The sequence below is a fragment of the Empidonax traillii genome, unplaced genomic scaffold (genome assembly GCF_003031625.1).
Source record: "Empidonax traillii isolate 1590-97213 ecotype Southwest subspecies unplaced genomic scaffold, ASM303162v1 scaffold292:size1342341, whole genome shotgun sequence".
Classification (NCBI taxonomy): Eukaryota; Metazoa; Chordata; class Aves; order Passeriformes; family Tyrannidae; genus Empidonax; species Empidonax traillii.
The window spans coordinates 1,207,689-1,224,430 of record NW_020955485.1 but is presented as its reverse complement, the minus strand read 5'-3'; the positions used below and the strand labels follow the sequence as shown (position 1 = coordinate 1,224,430).

Sequence of the window (16,742 nt, the reverse complement as noted above, 5' to 3'; positions counted from 1 at the left end):
CCCTTGCCCTCAAAGGGCTGGGAATGCAGGGTGGGAGGAAGGAGCTGTACCATCACCCTGCAGCTGGACACCAGCTGGCCCCGCTGAAGGGATGTGCCACAAAATCAGGGTCACATTGGTGCCAGAGAGCCCTGAGGACGTCTCGAGGGAGAAGGCACCCACAGACTGTTTTTCCCCCACTCCATCACAGGCAAACCTCTCCCACCTCCATGGGTCTCACCCCAGGTATGAGCACCTCTCAGGGCACCCATCCAGCCCTGTGTCCCAAAACAGCCTGGGGTGCCTGACACCCCCAATACCAGCCCCTGCATCCCCATGGCTGGGATGTTTTTGGGGATTGCCTGCATATCCCTGACATAGAAGTCAACTGTCCCCACACCACAAAGGATGCCTTGGCCAGCTCTAGTGCTGAGCACAGTGGGTGCAGTGCATCCAGGGCACAGCGTGGCCATTGCCACCATGCCCCTGGAGCAGCACTGCCGATACAACCAGCCTTTGCATCCCAGTGGGATGAGCCCAGAGAGTCAGGGACCCCTCCATTACTCCTGCCCTGCTCCCCACCACAGGATGAGTGTCACAGTCAGATGGATGCTGGTGGTGAGGAAAACTGGTCCCAGTCCTCCCGTGTCTTCCCACTCTTCATCAGAGGGACACTGTGTGGGTGGTGGCCTGGCCCCTCTCCATGTCCTCCAGCTCGTACTCCTCGGCGTCGGAGAGGGGCAGCCCGTTGGTGCCGGGCACGGGCTCGCACTCGGTGCTACGGGTGGTGGTGCGGGTGACGCTGGGCGAGTATTTCCGTGACCACGGCGGGCGGTGGCCGGGGCGGCACATCACCTCCTTGAACATCTCCCGGAAGCGGGTGGACATCAGGTTGTAGAGGATGGGGTTGGCAGCCGAGCTCAGGTAGAAGAAGACACCTGAGATGATGTGGACGTACTGGAACATGTGGAGCATGCTGCTGGTCCAGGTGGAGACAAAACTCCAGACGAGGCGGTCGGTGTGGAAGGGAGCCCAGCAGATACCGAACACCACCACCAGCACGACTGTGGGGAAATGAGGAGCCAGTGTTACTGGGGGGATGGGGTTCACCAACCACCCCAGAGACCTCCAGTCCATGGCCAAACACTTCCCAGCTTTGGCCACAGCAAAGAACAACTAAAAATACAAGAGAGAGAGAGGAAGAGAGAGAGTGGAAAGGTCCCTCCAGTGCCTTTTGGACTTGTCATGGAGGGGTTGGGTGGTCTGGACAGGATCTCCCTCCCACCACCTCCTGCCAGGGCTGCTCCAGGTGTTCCTGTGCCAGACATCTCCATTCCTCATTGCAAGCAGCAGCTCTGCCATAGCCCTGGGGCTGTGCAACACAGTTGGGGGGCTCCCCTATTGGCATCCAGCTCCCAGGAACCTGCCACCTTCACCAGCAAAGTCCAAGCAGCAAGAGCTATTTGCAACCTTTCCTTGTACTCTGGTTTTGAGGATTTTTTTATAACCCAGCTCTGCTGATGGCAAGCAAAGAGGGTGATGTATAGGTAGTCCTGGGGTCCCCTGCTCTGCCATACCCCTGCCACCATGCACCTCTGTGGCATGCAGGGACAGGTCCCACTTTCCCCCTCCCAGCCCTGGTGCCAGAGGAAGCAGAGTTACCACTTGTCTGGGACATGGTGGGGAAGCAGCTCTGGCCCTGTTGTTGGACTGGGCTGGGCAACCTGCCATTGCTGTGCCATCACGGGACTGGGAGCACGCAGAGGTCAGCATGCTGGGGAGAGACAGCTACCCATGAGCAGCCAGCTCCCACTGCTGGTAAGGGGGCCAGAAGCTTTGGGGACTGTGCTGGGGAGGGGATCAAGAGCACAGAGCAGGGGGACAGAGGATTGCTCCAGTTCAGATTTGGGTCATTGCCTCGGCACAGTCACAAAGGTTGTGGGGCTGGGCAGAAATGGTCCTCCCCCTCTGGGAAATGCCATCATTGCCACCAGCATGTGAGGTCTGGGCTGGGGGAAGGGGAGCAGGTTTTCCCATCCCAACCCACCTTATTTCCCTTTCTCACCCAGCACGTTCCTTGAGGAGGGGAGGTCTCATGGCTGGGAGGGAACTGTCACGAGAAATGCTCGTGCTGGACTGGAACCACCAGATCTGCCTTTGCTCTGACACCCCACAAGCCAGAGCCAAAGCCTTCCTCCAGAATGAGCCAGCCTCAGTGCTTTGGACTGTCCATACCTCAGTTTCCCACCAGCACCCTCACAATACAGCCTTGGGAGATACTCCCTGGCTCTGCCATCCCCAGCATTGACTCACACAGCATCTTTGTGACCTGCCTCCTCTTGACTTTCTTCTGTCCCTGGCTGTTGTGGCAGTTGCGGCTGCTGCTGGTCTTGGCTCCCAAGGCTTCCAGCATCTTTTCTCTCTTGAGCTGCAGACCGATAAGGAGGTAGAGGACACTGATGGTCCCCATGGGCAGGAAGAAGAAGATGATGGTGGTGATCTGGATAATGAGGTTGTAGGTCAAGCGTGGCTTCACCAGGGTGCAGATCTCTGAATCGGGCACTCGCCCCCGGCCTGGCACGTAGAGAGGCTGCAGCCCATGGAGGCTGGTGTTGGGAATGGAGCAGACGACCGACAAGACCCAGATGGTGACAATGACCTTCTTGGCGTGGTTTCTGGTCACCACGTACTTGGCTTTGAGCGGGTGCACCACAGCGATGTAGCGCTCCACGCTCAGGGCTGTGACGTTGAGGATGGAGGCGAAGCAAACGGCCTCGAAGAGCAGCGTCTTGAAATAGCAGCCGCTGGCACCCAGCAGGAAGGGGTAGTTGCTCCACATGTCATACAGCTCCAGCGGCATCCCCAGCAGCAGCACCAGCAGGTCGGACACGGCCAGGCTGAACAGGTAGTAGTTGGTGGGTGTCCTCATGAACCGGTGCCGGAGGATGACGATGCAGGTGAGTGTGTTGCCCACAGCCCCCACTGAGAAGATCAGCAGGTAGATGACACACACTGGGACAAAGAAGCTGGACCGTCGAGGTCCCAGGTATTTATCCCGCAGCTGCTCCTCCGTCAGGTTGGCATCCTTGGGGTCAAACAAGGTCTCTGGGTGAGTCCTGTTGCTGAGATCAGGACTGATGGGCTCCACAGGAAAGTCTTGCTGGGACAGGGGAAACTCAGAACTGGAGCAGTTGACGTAAGGATTCATGGCTGTAGAGAGACAGGGAGGTTTCTGGGATGCTTTCCCAACTCCTTTGCTAACTCTGCTCCCTCTGTCCCTCTCCCCATTGGTGTCAGGGTGCCAGGATGCTGCTGATCACCATTGCTCTGCACCCTTGTACCCATCCTACCCCAGCCACATCCTTTCCTTTGGCAAAAATCTCAAAGGAAAATCTCCACCTCAGCTCCCTCCAGGCTTCCCAAGTGCTTCTTGCCCCATTTCCCATCTACAAACAACCCTGGCAGCTCCTCAGCCCACCTTAGCCCCTCCACCCCATCATCAGTGAAATGTCAGCAGGGCTCTGGAAGCACAGCGGGACACAGCCCCAAAAGCCAACTCCAAAAATCACTCCTAGCTCCAATTCCACCAGCTATGCAGAGGGGCTGGCAGGGCGACCATAAAACAGCTGAGGGAAAATTGATTTTCCAACACGAGAAGGACTTACGGCTTGTTGAGAAGCTCCAGTTGAAGGCTGAGGTCCCACCACCCCTGCGCCGGACAGGGTCAGGCTGGGGAGGGAGTGTGGGAGGGGATGGAGACTTCACTGCCTTAAGAGGCAGGCTAAAGAAATCTTGCGGCTGCTCTCCCCTCGGAGCTCAGCTCGGAGAAGCCGTCTGCCCTTATTCACCTTCTTCCTCTTGTCCTCTGTGAGCTGAGAGTCTGGTCCGTGAGCCGGGGGTGTGCTGGGGGCTTCCTTTCCCACCACTGGCTGGGCAAATGCCAGTGCCGAGACCCCTATTCCTGACAGGGGCTGGCTCCTCATCTGCAACGCAGCACTGCCGAAAAGATGCTCCTCAGAGAGAGAGGAAATAAGGTTAAAGTAATAAACTCCATTGACTCCGAGAGTCCCAGGGGAGGGCGGCGCAGGCAGGCGTCTCCAGCCCCGCCAGGAGCCTTCGCAACGCCGGCATTTGTCATTTGCGTGGCCTCGGTGGTGAGTAAAGCATCGATCAGCCCCGCTGCCGCCCGGCACTGCCGGGCACGAGGGCCTGTGCAAGCGCCCAGTTGTCGGGGCTCATCTCGGGGACGTGCAGATGGACCCGGCGGCTTCTTGGCGTGTCCCCACTTCCAGATGTGCAACCCCTGGGTCACCCGAATCGCTCCCCCGTGGAACAGGTGACTCCAGCCCGCTCCTGTCACACTTCGGTGCCAGGAAGTTGCTGCGCTCGCACCATCGCCCCTTGCTCCGCGTCCGGCTCAGCTCCCTCCCCGTTCCCAGTGTCTGTCTGTGCTCCAGCCTGTCCTCCGCGCGGGCACCCCGTCCTTTGGCAGCCCCCGGCCGCAGGGAGCACTCCCGCTTTGCCTCCCCGCAGCCCCCGCACACACTCGCACAGATCTGCGCACACAGAGGTACTCACGCGTTCCTGAGCCCCACGGGCGCGTGTCGAGGCTGCGTGTCCCCGCTCCACCCGCGGCTCCTCTCTCCTCCACGTGCTGCACCTGCCCGAAACCCTCCTGGAGCCGGCGGAGCCCACGGGCTCCCGCTCCGCCTGCGGCGGCGAAGAGCTGTGGGCTGCGGGGCGGGGGCTCCACGGTCCCGGGCTCTCCAGCCCGCCCCGACCCCCCGGAGGTGGGGAGGAGGCGGTGGGTGGGTAAGGGCGGGGGGTAAGGGGGGAGGCGGCTGCGAATCGCTCCGCCGCTCCATGAGACGGCTGCGGGCACTGCCACCCCGCGGGACGGGACGGGCAGGTGTCCGTGGACACAGGGACATGCATCGGTCTCTTCATCCCCTCCGAGGGTGGCAGGGCGCAGGTGGACTCGGTTCCACCCGAGGATGTCACCTTGAAGGGCTTTGGCTTCCCGGGACTGCCCTCATTCAGCATATCCCAGCACCATGCCGCTCTGCACAGAGGCTGAACTGGGCAGAATGGAGCTGAAAGAGCCTCCGTCGGGGCTGGGTTCGAGCGGGCAGTGTAGGGGTCCTGGACAGGGAGCGTGGAGAGACCTACCAGGAGAGACCTTTGCTCCCCGTTCCCACCGGGGCTGAGCCCCAGCACAGCTCACTTCACTGCTGAGCCTGGCACCTGCGGCCAGGATGTGAGGAGCTACCTGGACCCCGTGGTCTCCAGCACCGGGACACTGCCCCTGGGGTGCTGCACTCCCAAATTCTCATTCTAATGCCAGAGCACACAGTAGATGGGAGCACCTCGATGCTTTTGTTCAAAGAAATTTCAGAGGCCCTACCTCTGCTCACAGCAGCAAACAGGCATCAAGCAGAGGGAGCTGGCAGAGCAAAAATACCGAGGGCTGGAAGAGGTCCAGGGCTGCCCTGAGACATGACTTTCCTCGGGAAATCATCTTTTTCTCCCGAGGAAAGGAATTGCTGAAGCCAAAGGGCTGGAGGGTAAATGAGTGTAAACAAGACATTACTCAAGGGAAGAAATCAACAAGCTGGAAATAGTGTCTGAAACGGGGAGGGAGAGGGAGAAGAGTTGTTGCCTGCTCCAGTGAAAGCAGTGAAGGAAATGAAACTTCATCCACTTTGGGGAAATGGAGACATAGAAATGGAAACACAGAAATGGAAACACAGGGGTTTATGGCACAGTGGCGGTGACACCTGGGACAGGACACAGGGTCAGCAGCCAGATGATGCTGGCAAGGACTCAGCAGGACTGGCTCAGCAGATGCCAGGAGGGATGACAGTGCCAGGGAAGTGGCACGTTGCAGGTCACAGTCCCTGTGTGGCAAAGCCAGACGCAGGAGCTGATAAAGCACAAATTTCTGTCCCTGCCTCCAGATTGTGCACAGGCTGTTTTCCCTGGGGAATGCCTGAGGCAGGGGACAGATCCGTGCCAGTGCAGAGACAGGTTGTGCTGTACTGCTGAGGCACAAGGAGCCTGAGCACAAGCCCACTTCAGGGATTGCAACAGGGAAAGAAGCATTCCTGGAAATCTCTCTCCCTTCCATCCCTCATCTGTCCCCTCTGTTTTCTGGCCACCTTGATGAGGGTGGTAACACCCTGACGAGCCGAGCCAGCTCTCAGTGCAGTCCCAGCTGTTCCCCAAGCTCTGTGCAGTTACACAGCCATCTCCCCATCCCTGGGGCAGTTCCCTGCATGCAGCCACAATGCCTCCCACCCTGTCTCGTCCCTCATCCCCACCCAAGCTTTGCTGCAGGGCAGCCCCTGGGGAGCCCCCTGAGCTCTGCACCTCTGTCCTTGTCCCTTCAGGGACTCTCATGGCTCATTTGTCCTGCACTCCCAGGAACATTAGGGGATATCTGCTGGGACTGAGATGTTTGGAGGTTGTTTGGGTTGGAGCAAAGCAATGGAGATGCTGCTGACCTCTTGACAAACTTCAACATCTGTTTCCCTAAAGTCTACTTTCCTAGCTGGAGACAGCAGGCATGTAGTAAGGATGGTGAGCAAGGAGCAGACAGAGCTTGGTTCACTCAGAGCTGAACCACAGGTTTACCCATCATGCCTCTCCAGGTTGTCAGATCCTGACTTCCAGGTGGTGACAGACCTCTCTGTCCCACTTACAACCCACAGTCCAGATCTCCCAGCCCCAGTTTTCCTGGGACACCAGAACCACCAGACATGGGGTCCTTCTCCCTTTGCCTCCATCACTTGCATCAGCCTGCTCAACAGCTGGGAGCCTCAACAGCTGCTCCCCCCTACCTTCTGTCATCTCCTTGAGAAGAGTTGGTAGCTCTTAGGGACTGAGAGCACATCACTTCTTTCCTTTGGATCTGGGTTTCTTGCTACACTCCACCTCTGAGGCCCCACACGTCTAATGTGATGATCCATTCTCTTTTTCAATTTTCTGATAAACCAAATGACCAGGAGGTGACAACCCCTCTTCCACTTCTGTTCCCCCACTGCTTAAAAGAGGGTGAACTGCACATGGGAGCATGATCCTTCAACCTATTCCCCTTATCAGGTATTTTATTATATTAACCCTGCCTGGGGAGGTAGCAAGGGGGATGACCAGCAGCACAGCAAAATCCCCTCCTCCCCACGATCTGCCATATCCCAGCCATCTCCATGGCCAGAGTATCTCTGGGTTAGGGTAAAATTTCAGAAGTAAGTGAACGAGATGGAGCAGACTGCATAACTCCTACCCCAATCTTCCTCCCAGCATCTTGCTCCTGCTCCCTGATGTAGACCCATGCCTCCCAGTGAACCAGCCAGTGTGGAGGTTGTCCCTTCTGGTAGCTGGGTCCCTCCATGAGTGAGTTAAGGCTGGCACACAGAAGTTAAGAAAGCACAGCTCTGCCGCATTGCCAGGAGAATTAAGAGGCCAAAAGAGAAGACAAACAGCAGTTTTGAAGCTTGAGAGGCACAGCCCTAATAACCAACTGCATCCACTCCTAGCTCTTTTCAAGAGTGCATCACAGTAATTGCAGGGCAGCCCAGCACAGCCTTTTAGAGCTGTCTGTGCTCCGTCCCTGCTTCTTCCCCCACTTTGTGTTCTTAATTAACAACCTCTGGTCCTGAGCACAAAGAGCCACAAAGCCACAGAGTCACACTGCATCCAGGAGGAAAACTGAGGTATGAACAGTTGCTTGTCCTCTCAGTGCCATCCTGCAGCAGGCAAGAGCCCCTGGGGTGCATCCTTCTGCCACAGAGGCAAGAGGATGAGCAGCCCCTTCTCAGGGTATTGCTGCAGCAAGTTTCCCAGGGCAGGGATAGCCATCAGAGACAAAACAGTCATGAAGCTTTTGGACAAGAATGAACCCTCTCCCCCTGGACACCAGGCGAATCTCTTGGCCATGGGGATGTATAAGGGGCTTCTCTTCCTGCTGGGAGCTGCCTACTCAAAGTTGCTCCTCTTGGTCACCTGGAGATGACGTGTCTAGAGGACGCATTTCACAGAGCAGGAGGATGCTTATTTCAGTCCTCAAGGCCAGGAAGGGCCACTCAGACCCATAGGGCACTGAACACAGAGGGAACTGGGAAATTCTGCACTAAGATAGCCAGGGGTGAAGGTAGGGCATTGGGGTAGCCCTTTTCAAAGCAGCCTTGGTGTCATCTACCCGGCAGACACCTCCCCCCTTGTCTCTGTGGCACACCCTCCTGCAGCAATCTTTTGGCCTTCTTTTGTACTGTGCATTTCAAGTCACTAACTCTCCAGAGGCCTTTTTCCATAAAATCTGTTCCCACTCCCATCTCAGCATTTTTACCTCCTCATACCCTCACACAGAGCCTAAGCAGGTGACATCTTAATCTCTCCCAGTAGTGGCAGCTTTTTCTAGATCTCCCTCTCTGAGCTGGTCATAAATTTGCCAGCACCTTTCCAGAGTGCAGGCATCCAGCAAAGGAACCAGAAAGGAGCCCTTGCTTCCCTGGGACAACTAACCACATCCCTATGGGATACAGGACTGGTACCCTGCTCACAGCCTGGGGTTTCTCCCTGCAGCAACCTCTGGATCTAAATATCCACAGCTCCCCTGAGAAACAGGCATTTCTCCTCCCCTCCATCTAGGCTAAAAGGAGAAGGAATGAAGGGGAGATTAAAAAAAAAAAAAAAAAAAAAAAAAAAAAAAAAAAAAAAAAAAAAAAAAAAGAAAGAAAGGACCATTTCAATGTTCACCGGGGTAAAAGCAATCAGCTCTCTAAGAAACAGCACAAAATTGGCCTCTGCTCTATGGCGTGTCCCCCAGGTCTGCTGGGGGGACAGGAAAGTCAGGCACTCTGTGAGCAGGTATTCAGGCCCCATGGGAACCATAATTTTGCTAATCAGGGCTGGCACAGACTTGAAGTGCTTTTTCATCTGGCAGGAGCACTGAGCTCTTGCAGGTCCCCATCAGGCTGAGTTGCCCAGTGGTGCTGCCTTGGCTGTGCTCCCTGCACAGTGATGGAGTGGGATGAGGGCTGGCTGCAGCCAGGGCACTCTGACAAGAAGCTGCACAGTCCCAACACTGTGTCCTCCATCCAGCACGAGGCTGGGGACCATGTTTTTTTACTGAGGCCAGGGTGAATCACCCAAGATCACAAAAGGATCAGATTATTCCACCCCAAGCTGTGGATGTGTCTGTCAGCCAGGGCTTGACTAATAACACACTGTTTTCCTGCCTCCCCCTTGCCACCTCCTTTAGCTCCTGTCTGATGCTGCTCCATGGCACCATGCAGGGTCAGCAGAGGTGGCAGAGCCAACACTGGCATTGCAACTAGCACTGGAGATGGCATTTTGTACCTGCAGAGGAGAGATGCAGCTGCAAGAAGAGAGGTCTTGTAGCACTCAGCCCCACACTCAGGACACCGCTACCACCATGTTTTCCTTAAGCTGGAAAATTCCATTTTGGGGAGGATGAGAGGCAGCCCACAGCAGGTCCCAGGGCTGCAGCAGAGTGCTCTGCCAGCCCCAGAGGCAGAAAACAAGCTGTGATGGAAATCCCTTGTTTTGGCTGAAATCTGCCCTATGACAAAGACAGTGGGCAGGAGGGACTCGGCACCTGGCTAGACAAGCTCTTCCCTTGCTCAGTAGCCCAGCCAACCCAGGGAACACCCAAAGGAGCATTTTGCCAGCTGAAAACATCCTGGCCAACACATAACAAGCTTGGGACCACCTCATCTCCAGCAAGACAATCTCTGAAACACATTTAAATGGAGCACGGGTCCAGGGCATTTTCCAAGAATCAAGAAGTCACTTCATGGACTTTATTACTTTCCAAGTCTCTTCCTTTTTGAGTTATCAAAATATGTAACTACATGGTATAGCACAGGGATGGCTCTCTCAATTCCCCTTGGTTCAGAGCCACTTTGTACTTGCAGGTTGATTTAAGGTGCCCCACAGATCTCCCGGGATTGATTGCCAAGACTTTTGTTACCTCTCCCACTGGGCCATGGCAGATATTAATTCCCTGCCTATGCACCACTCTCAGCACCCAATTCATAAGTCTTTAAATGGGCCTGGGAAGAGGCTTTCAGCTGGAAGGAAAAACAGCTGCTCAAGCTCTGCAAAACCTCATTTGCAAAGAATACCAGGCGAGGAAATGACATTTCTATGACGGGATCCATTTGCCATGTAGTGACTCACTCTCCGAGTCAAAATCAAACCCTACAGTCACAGAAAACCCTCAATCACCTACAACAACATCTCAACAAAACGTAAGCATGGCAGCAAATAGACATGCAGGATAGAGAAAGGGAAAGTCAACACAGGATCTGCAGCACTTGCCCTGGAAGTAATTTGCAAATGAGGATCCCCCAGGTCTGGTGTGGGGCAGGGCTGAGGGACAGGACCATGGCCATGGCAGGGATGAGGTCTGCTGCGAGTGCCTTGTTCTTCATGCTGACACCTCCAGACACCAATTTAACCATCACATTAATGATACTGCAATTTTCCTTATTGCTTTGTTCCTTTGCAGTACGACAGCTGGCAACTGGAGAGGGTGGGAGTATCTTGCACTGCTTGCTGGCACCTTTACTGGTTCACTGGGAGAACAAAGAGCTGGGGGTAAAAGAGTGGCTGCTCTGGGGAGAAGGGCAGGGAGCCCTCCCTACATCTGCAGCATCCTCCCCTGGGGCATAGGAAAAGTTACATGGGGCAGATGGGAGAGGTGAGAAATCTTTGGAGAGGGTCACACTAACCTGTCACCTGAAACGTCACACCCACAGCATTTCAACCAAGTATGGACCCTTCAGTGGTAAAGTGGAGGGGTTCTCCTGGAAAATCTGGGCTCAGGGCTCCCTGCACCTCCCTATCCAGCTGGCAAGCCAAGGGTGCTGCCAGCCCTCCATGCAGACTGTCCCACATGCCACAATCAAAGCTCTTTTCACAGAGCCACACTGTCTGCCAGGCATGGGATAAGATGCTCTCCCTGAACCTTCCCTGTGCAAGAGTACCACACTCTGCTCCATGTTCTGGGACAGAACTGTTCTCGACACCTCACTTCCCTGGTATGGATAAACTTCAGGGCTGGACTTTTCCAGTCTTGTTCTGCATTCAAAAGAAATTCAACTTTAAAAAAAAAAAAAAAAAGGCAAAAAAAAGCAGAACACATGCACAGACTTTAATTTTTTTTCACTCAGAAAGTTTATGCTGCAGCCAGAGAGAATTAAAACTAAAAGCACATCATGAGCCCTCGGGGATAGCAATATGGCAACTTCAGCATTAATGAAAGTCTCCTGAAATGCCATGGCCTGGGCTTTTCAGAGGACTCACTTGCACTTGCACTCCCCAGGGCTGTTGGCATCACCTCACTCACTCCAGCAGCAAGCAGAGGTCACTGAGGTGGGCAGGCAGGAGTTGCCTCTGTTGCTGGCCCCAAGGGGTGACAGCTCACTGTGTTTCAGGCAGCTGATCATCTCTCTCAGATGAAATTGCTGCTTCCCATGGTTTGCCCACCCCACCAAAATGATCAGTGCTGCAACACACCTCCTTCAGCCCAAAGACACAACCCCACTTCCTCCTCCTCCTGCAGCTCTCACCAGCCCCTCTTTGACTTCATTTGTATGGGATGGGGCACAGGGAAAAGATCCAGCCTGTGTCTACCATGACCATGAAGTGCATACTAACTGTACCTGAGGACTCTGGCAAACCCAACCACTCAGCGTGGCACAGGATGGCCACAGGGCCAGCTCACATTGGCTTAATTAGGGTGTGACATGCACAGTGATGGCACAAAGCCAGAGATGGAGACACAGGCACTAACAGGTTAAGCAGACACATGCAGGGTGGCAGATCCAAATGACACCCAGCCTGGAGGACCACATCAAGACACCAAAGTCATCCTGCCACTAGTTGAGACCCTGGGGACACCCAGGGGATGAAAGAAGGTTAGGGATGATATTTCTCTCTAAGTGAAGGGATAGAGGTGAGAGACTCTTAGCCTGATTTTTACACTCAGAAAGAAACTGGATTGAGTAATTAAACATCCCACCTGTAAGGACTGAGGATAATCCCAAACCCACATCTCACAAGCAGAGCTGGTCCAGCCAGTCCAGTTTCCCTCTCCAGTAGGATGGTGGTTGATGGGTGAAAGCCATCAAGCTGGCACAATCTCACTGCAGGAAAACTCCCAGTGCTGTCTGGTGCAATATGCTCCCAAACCTGGAAATAGGCTCTGGGGTGGCTGTACACACAGAGTTCCACTTCTGCTCAGACCCCATCACAGTTCTGCTGCCACCTCCTTTTCAAAAATAGAACATCTGCCCCATTAGCCTTCCCCCACTATTAGCCCTTTTACAGTCCTGGGACCACCCACCTCTTTGCCAGGTTGAGCAACACTGGGGTAAGGGGATGGACTGGGTTAATCCTCCACTTGCCAGCCATCAGCCTAATGCCACCCTCCCCAGAAAATCTACAGGAGAGGGCTGGGGCCAGCTGTGCATCCACATGTTTCAACTGCCCTGTCTCACCCCATCCCACCAATCCACTCTCCTGTGTCTCAGTTTCGCTCTCTGTCCCTGCCTGCCACAGCAGTTCTCAGGAAATTCCTGTTTTCTCCTCTCTTCCCTCATTGAAGTGTTTCCCAGATGGGAAGGCACGTTTCCCCATCCCAGCTGTCTCACAAGGCTTGGGGCATGAACACCCTGTTTCCAGCATCTCTGGGACTGCCGGAAGGGTCTGGAGCACAAAACCAACCCAAAATGGCCCCCCAATGGCCTTGATGGGGTTTCCCAGCCAGGCTCGATGGCCTCTCAGAAGTCTCTTGGCGTCTGCTTGCTTCCATGCCCCAAAGTCCCCAGGAGCTGAACATTTTCCTGCTCTCCATCAGGAAGTCAGGATTAAATGCCAGGTCTGGCTGGGATTTCCTCTCCCCGGCTGTGCCAGACTGTTCTGGCAGCAGTGCTGCCTGGCAGCCTGGCACTGTCTGTCTGGATTTGGCCCAGATCCCATTTATTCCATGATTTTCCCTGGCCCAGAGCCTCTCTCATTCTTGCTAACACTATGGCAGCCTCCTGCTCTCAACCTCAACCTCTGACATGCCCAAAATTTCCCTCGTGCAGATGAGGGTCTGGGGCTCCCAGACCTGGCTGATGCAGCACTAAAAAGCAGCACTTTTTAGTGGAAAACAGGAATTTGGAGAGGACTTTAGTGCATCAGACACACAGTCAAAACGTGGCACCTAATTCAGCCAGGACTGGTGTGAATCCCATTCCACACGGCTGCCACTAATGATGGGCTTTAAATAAACAAGCAAATGCTGGGCAAAAGGGAGGGACGTTCCTCTGACATCACACAGCATTGCCTGCGATATTTCTTCTCTAACTTTCCCTCCACCCATCTCCAGTCCCCATCTGGCAGGTTATTTCCATCCTGCTCCCTTTTCCCACCAATAACGTGTCCAACACTACCCAAACCTGGTGAACGACAAGGTGTGAATGAGAAAGTTTCCAGTGTGACGCCACGAGCTGCCATTCCAAGAGTTCCAAGAGCACCGGCAGCATCGTTTCAAACCCTCCCTTTCTGGTGCTTTATATCTGTGTTAACTTAGGCTATTTACATCCACTATAAAGTGACCAGAGCAGAGCTGCTGCATCCCCACCCTGCGTTTGGATGTGGTGCAGGGTGATGGTTTGAACCGGGGGAAATTCACTGGTCAGATCAGGGATTTGGGGGCTCCCCCAAGGTGGGGGGAGCACCCTCTTTGCTGCCACAGCCGCTGTTTTCGGACACATCTGGCCTCAAATTTGCTCCACAGGGACGTGGGCTGGAGGAGAGCTCTGGCAGGGGGTCACAGACCCTCGGACCTGGGGCTGCGAGCCCCCGACAGAGACAGACACACGGATTTTCTCTCCCCGGGGTGTGTGGCCGCTGGGAGGAGGTTTCGTGGCATTTGCAAACCGCATGGAGGAGTGACAGCTCCGTCTGCCCTCCCGGGGCCGTGGCGTGTCCGTGAGCCCCGACGCCGCGATGATGGGCGGCCGTGACCGCGATCCGTGGCATTTTGGCTCCCTCTGGTGGGAACACGTGTGAGCTCCGGCGTGTCCCAGCCACGGGGCAACACCGACCACCCCACGGGGTGGCCCCGCTGGAGTGAGGTTCCCGGGAAGGGCAGGGATTCACCCGCACCCCCGTGGGGGGCTGTAGGGGTGGCGTTCGCGTGGCGCCCGCTCACTGCAGCCCCCAGTGACCCCCCTTGGCTGGGCACGGTGACGGGGGCACCCTGAGGACACACTGGCATGGCAACTCTCTGGGCAAAGGGAGGCCTGGAGCAGGTCTGGGCTTGTCCATGGGGACGAATTTGCTGGAAAACGGGGAAGAAGAAATATGAAATGAGGGGACGAGGGGTGTCAAATAAGGGGTGAAAGTTCTCACGTGGCAGAGAGCCTCTCTTGGAACCTGGGGGGCAGAGCAGATACCCCCCAAGTCCTATCACATCTTTCCATGTCTGGCCACTTGTGGTCATTTATTGCCCCCTTTTGCCTTGCCCAGGGGACCTGGGGGGTTCCTCACCAGATCAGGAGGTGTTTCACCTTTTAATGTAGTCACGGTTTATGGGTGGCCAGAGCAGCTCAGGTACAGCAGTAGGGGTGAGGGGGTGGGGAAGGAGAGGGTGCAGCACCGGTGACTGAGGGAAGATGCAGGCAGAGGGCATTTGGGGTGTTGGGAGTGGGACATAAACCCCCCTTGGTGTTCAGGACAGCCCGGGAAAGCAGCGTTGCCAAGCTCGGTCCCTCCACCGAGGAAAGGGACAAGGGGTTTGTGAAAGTGTCGTGTGTCCACACGATGGCACCAGACCTGGAGCGGTGTCCCCAGCCGCGGTGGCATGGCAGAACCCTGTCTCGGAGCCTTAGAGTTGTTTATTCCTGCATCTGGGAGATATGACGGCTTTCTTGGCAGTGCTCCACTTGGGGGTAAGAGCTGTGCAGCAGCTCCCTGCAAACAGCTGCTCTCAGCATCCCTTCAGCTTTGGATGCTCCTGCTTTTGCCCCAGGTGTAAAACAGAAGGGAGGTGTCTAAAACTTGATCCTTGTTTCTCTGCTTCATCCCCTGGTCTCATATTCTGTCACCTCTCTACAAGCCTCACCTGGCTCAGGTGTGCATAGTCACCATGCCTAGCACATGCTCCCTGAGCAGAGGCAGAGCCTCCCACCTTCCCATCCTCCAGACAATCCACAGTCCACTCCCCTGGGGAGGAGGAAGGCAGTGGGTGGAGGAGATGGATGCAGGGAAGTGGGAGCCAGAGGGGCAGATCCTGTCTTTGTGCAGCTGGCAGGGCATCTGGGGCCTGCTCATTGGGGAATGGGATTCCTTGCTTGGGGTCTGGCAGATGAGGGCTTTGACTGTCCTGTCCCACAATAGCTGGGGTAAGGAACAGGAGACAGGCTGGAGGCACCACAGAAGGCTTGGAAGCCTAATGACTGCAATAATGGCAAGCCTACAAATCACCTGGATTAAACCACAGGCTATGTGAAAGTCCCAGCAGATCCTGCACAGGCTCAGTGCCTGCAGGATTAGCCCCCAAACCTCTCAGTAGGCAGCCAGGCTCTTCTCTATCCTCAGCGCAGCTTTGTGCTCTGGGCTGGCTGCTGCAGGCTAGGATTCTCCTGGCTACTCCACTGAACTCTTCCCAAGGAATACAGGATATCCTTCCTCTCCCTTCATTGCAGCCAGATTTTCCCCTGAGCCTCCCCCCAGAAGACAACGTGCTTTAATGGAGGATGAGGCCTCCAGCGGGGACTTCAGGGAGCCCAGGGTTTGTTCAGTGTCTCTCTTATGGAGCTGCCCCTTCACCCATGTTCTCCAGCAGGGCCGGGGCTTTCCACTGCCCTCAGCTTGACCTGCTGCAAAGTTTGCACAGGCTGGGTGAGGAGCTTCCCTTGTTGATCTCTGCAGTGGGTCCAGGGGTCCAACAGAGCAGCAATGCACACGGTGCTCCCTGTGCCATCGGGACGGGGCTGTGAGCCCCCTCCACCCCCTGCTCCATCCCCCAGCCATAGCTCCAGCCAGACCCCTTATCTCCCTAACGTCAGCAGAAAACCTTTTCCTGCTCTCTCTGCAGCTGCTCATTTCCCTGGGGAGTCACTGGGGCTCCCTGTCCCCACGTCCTCCCTTCCTCCCTCTGGAGTCCCACAGCTCCCCAGCCCCAGCAAGCTCAGCAGCTGTTTAAGCAGCAGCGAGCCAAGATCCCATCACAGCAAACAGCGTCTTGGTGCAGCCTCACGCTCCTCCGTCTGCCCGTCTCCATCTGCCAGCTCTTTTCCTGCATTTCGACTGGCAGCGCCATGCGAGCGGAGTCTGCCCCTTCCCCATCCCTCTGTCCTCTCTGTCCCTCCTGTGCAGGACAGACATTTGGCTCAAAGGTCTCCACAAGGCTTAGGAAATAACAGGGAGGCTGAGGGCTCACCAGAGCAAAGAAGACACTGCAGGACACCCAGTTTGGCCAAACCCAAGGTTTCAAGAAGAGGTGCTCAGCTACTGACCCTGGGAAACCCTTTTCCCACTCAGCATCCTTAGGAGGGCTCAGGCCACATATCCCAGCTTTCCCTGTCTCCCTCTATCCAACCAAGCTGGTTGCTGCCTGCCTGGCACAGCTCTAAGTAGCTTTGGCTAAATCCCCTTCCAGAGGAAGCTGCTAATCCCTGTGGCTTCATGGCCAGCAGGATCACTGGAGCAGGCAGCAGCTCAGGGGTGGCAGGGTGGAGGGATGG

At 55.6% G+C, this 16,742-nt stretch overlaps 1 protein-coding gene across 1 annotated transcript; it reads right to left on the bottom strand.

The window, feature by feature from the left end:
- Positions 1 to 642: 642 nt before the first annotated feature.
- On the bottom strand, positions 643 to 3,817 carry NMUR1 (neuromedin U receptor 1). The gene is made up of 3 exons (XM_027890590.1): positions 3,645 to 3,817; positions 2,293 to 3,189; positions 643 to 1,043 (listed from the first exon to the last, which is right to left on the bottom strand). Exons 2-3 carry the CDS (start codon positions 3,185 to 3,187, stop codon positions 643 to 645), a joined length of 1,296 nt encoding a protein of 431 aa, XP_027746391.1. The 5' UTR covers positions 3,188 to 3,189; positions 3,645 to 3,817.
- Positions 3,818 to 16,742: the final 12,925 nt, after the last annotated feature.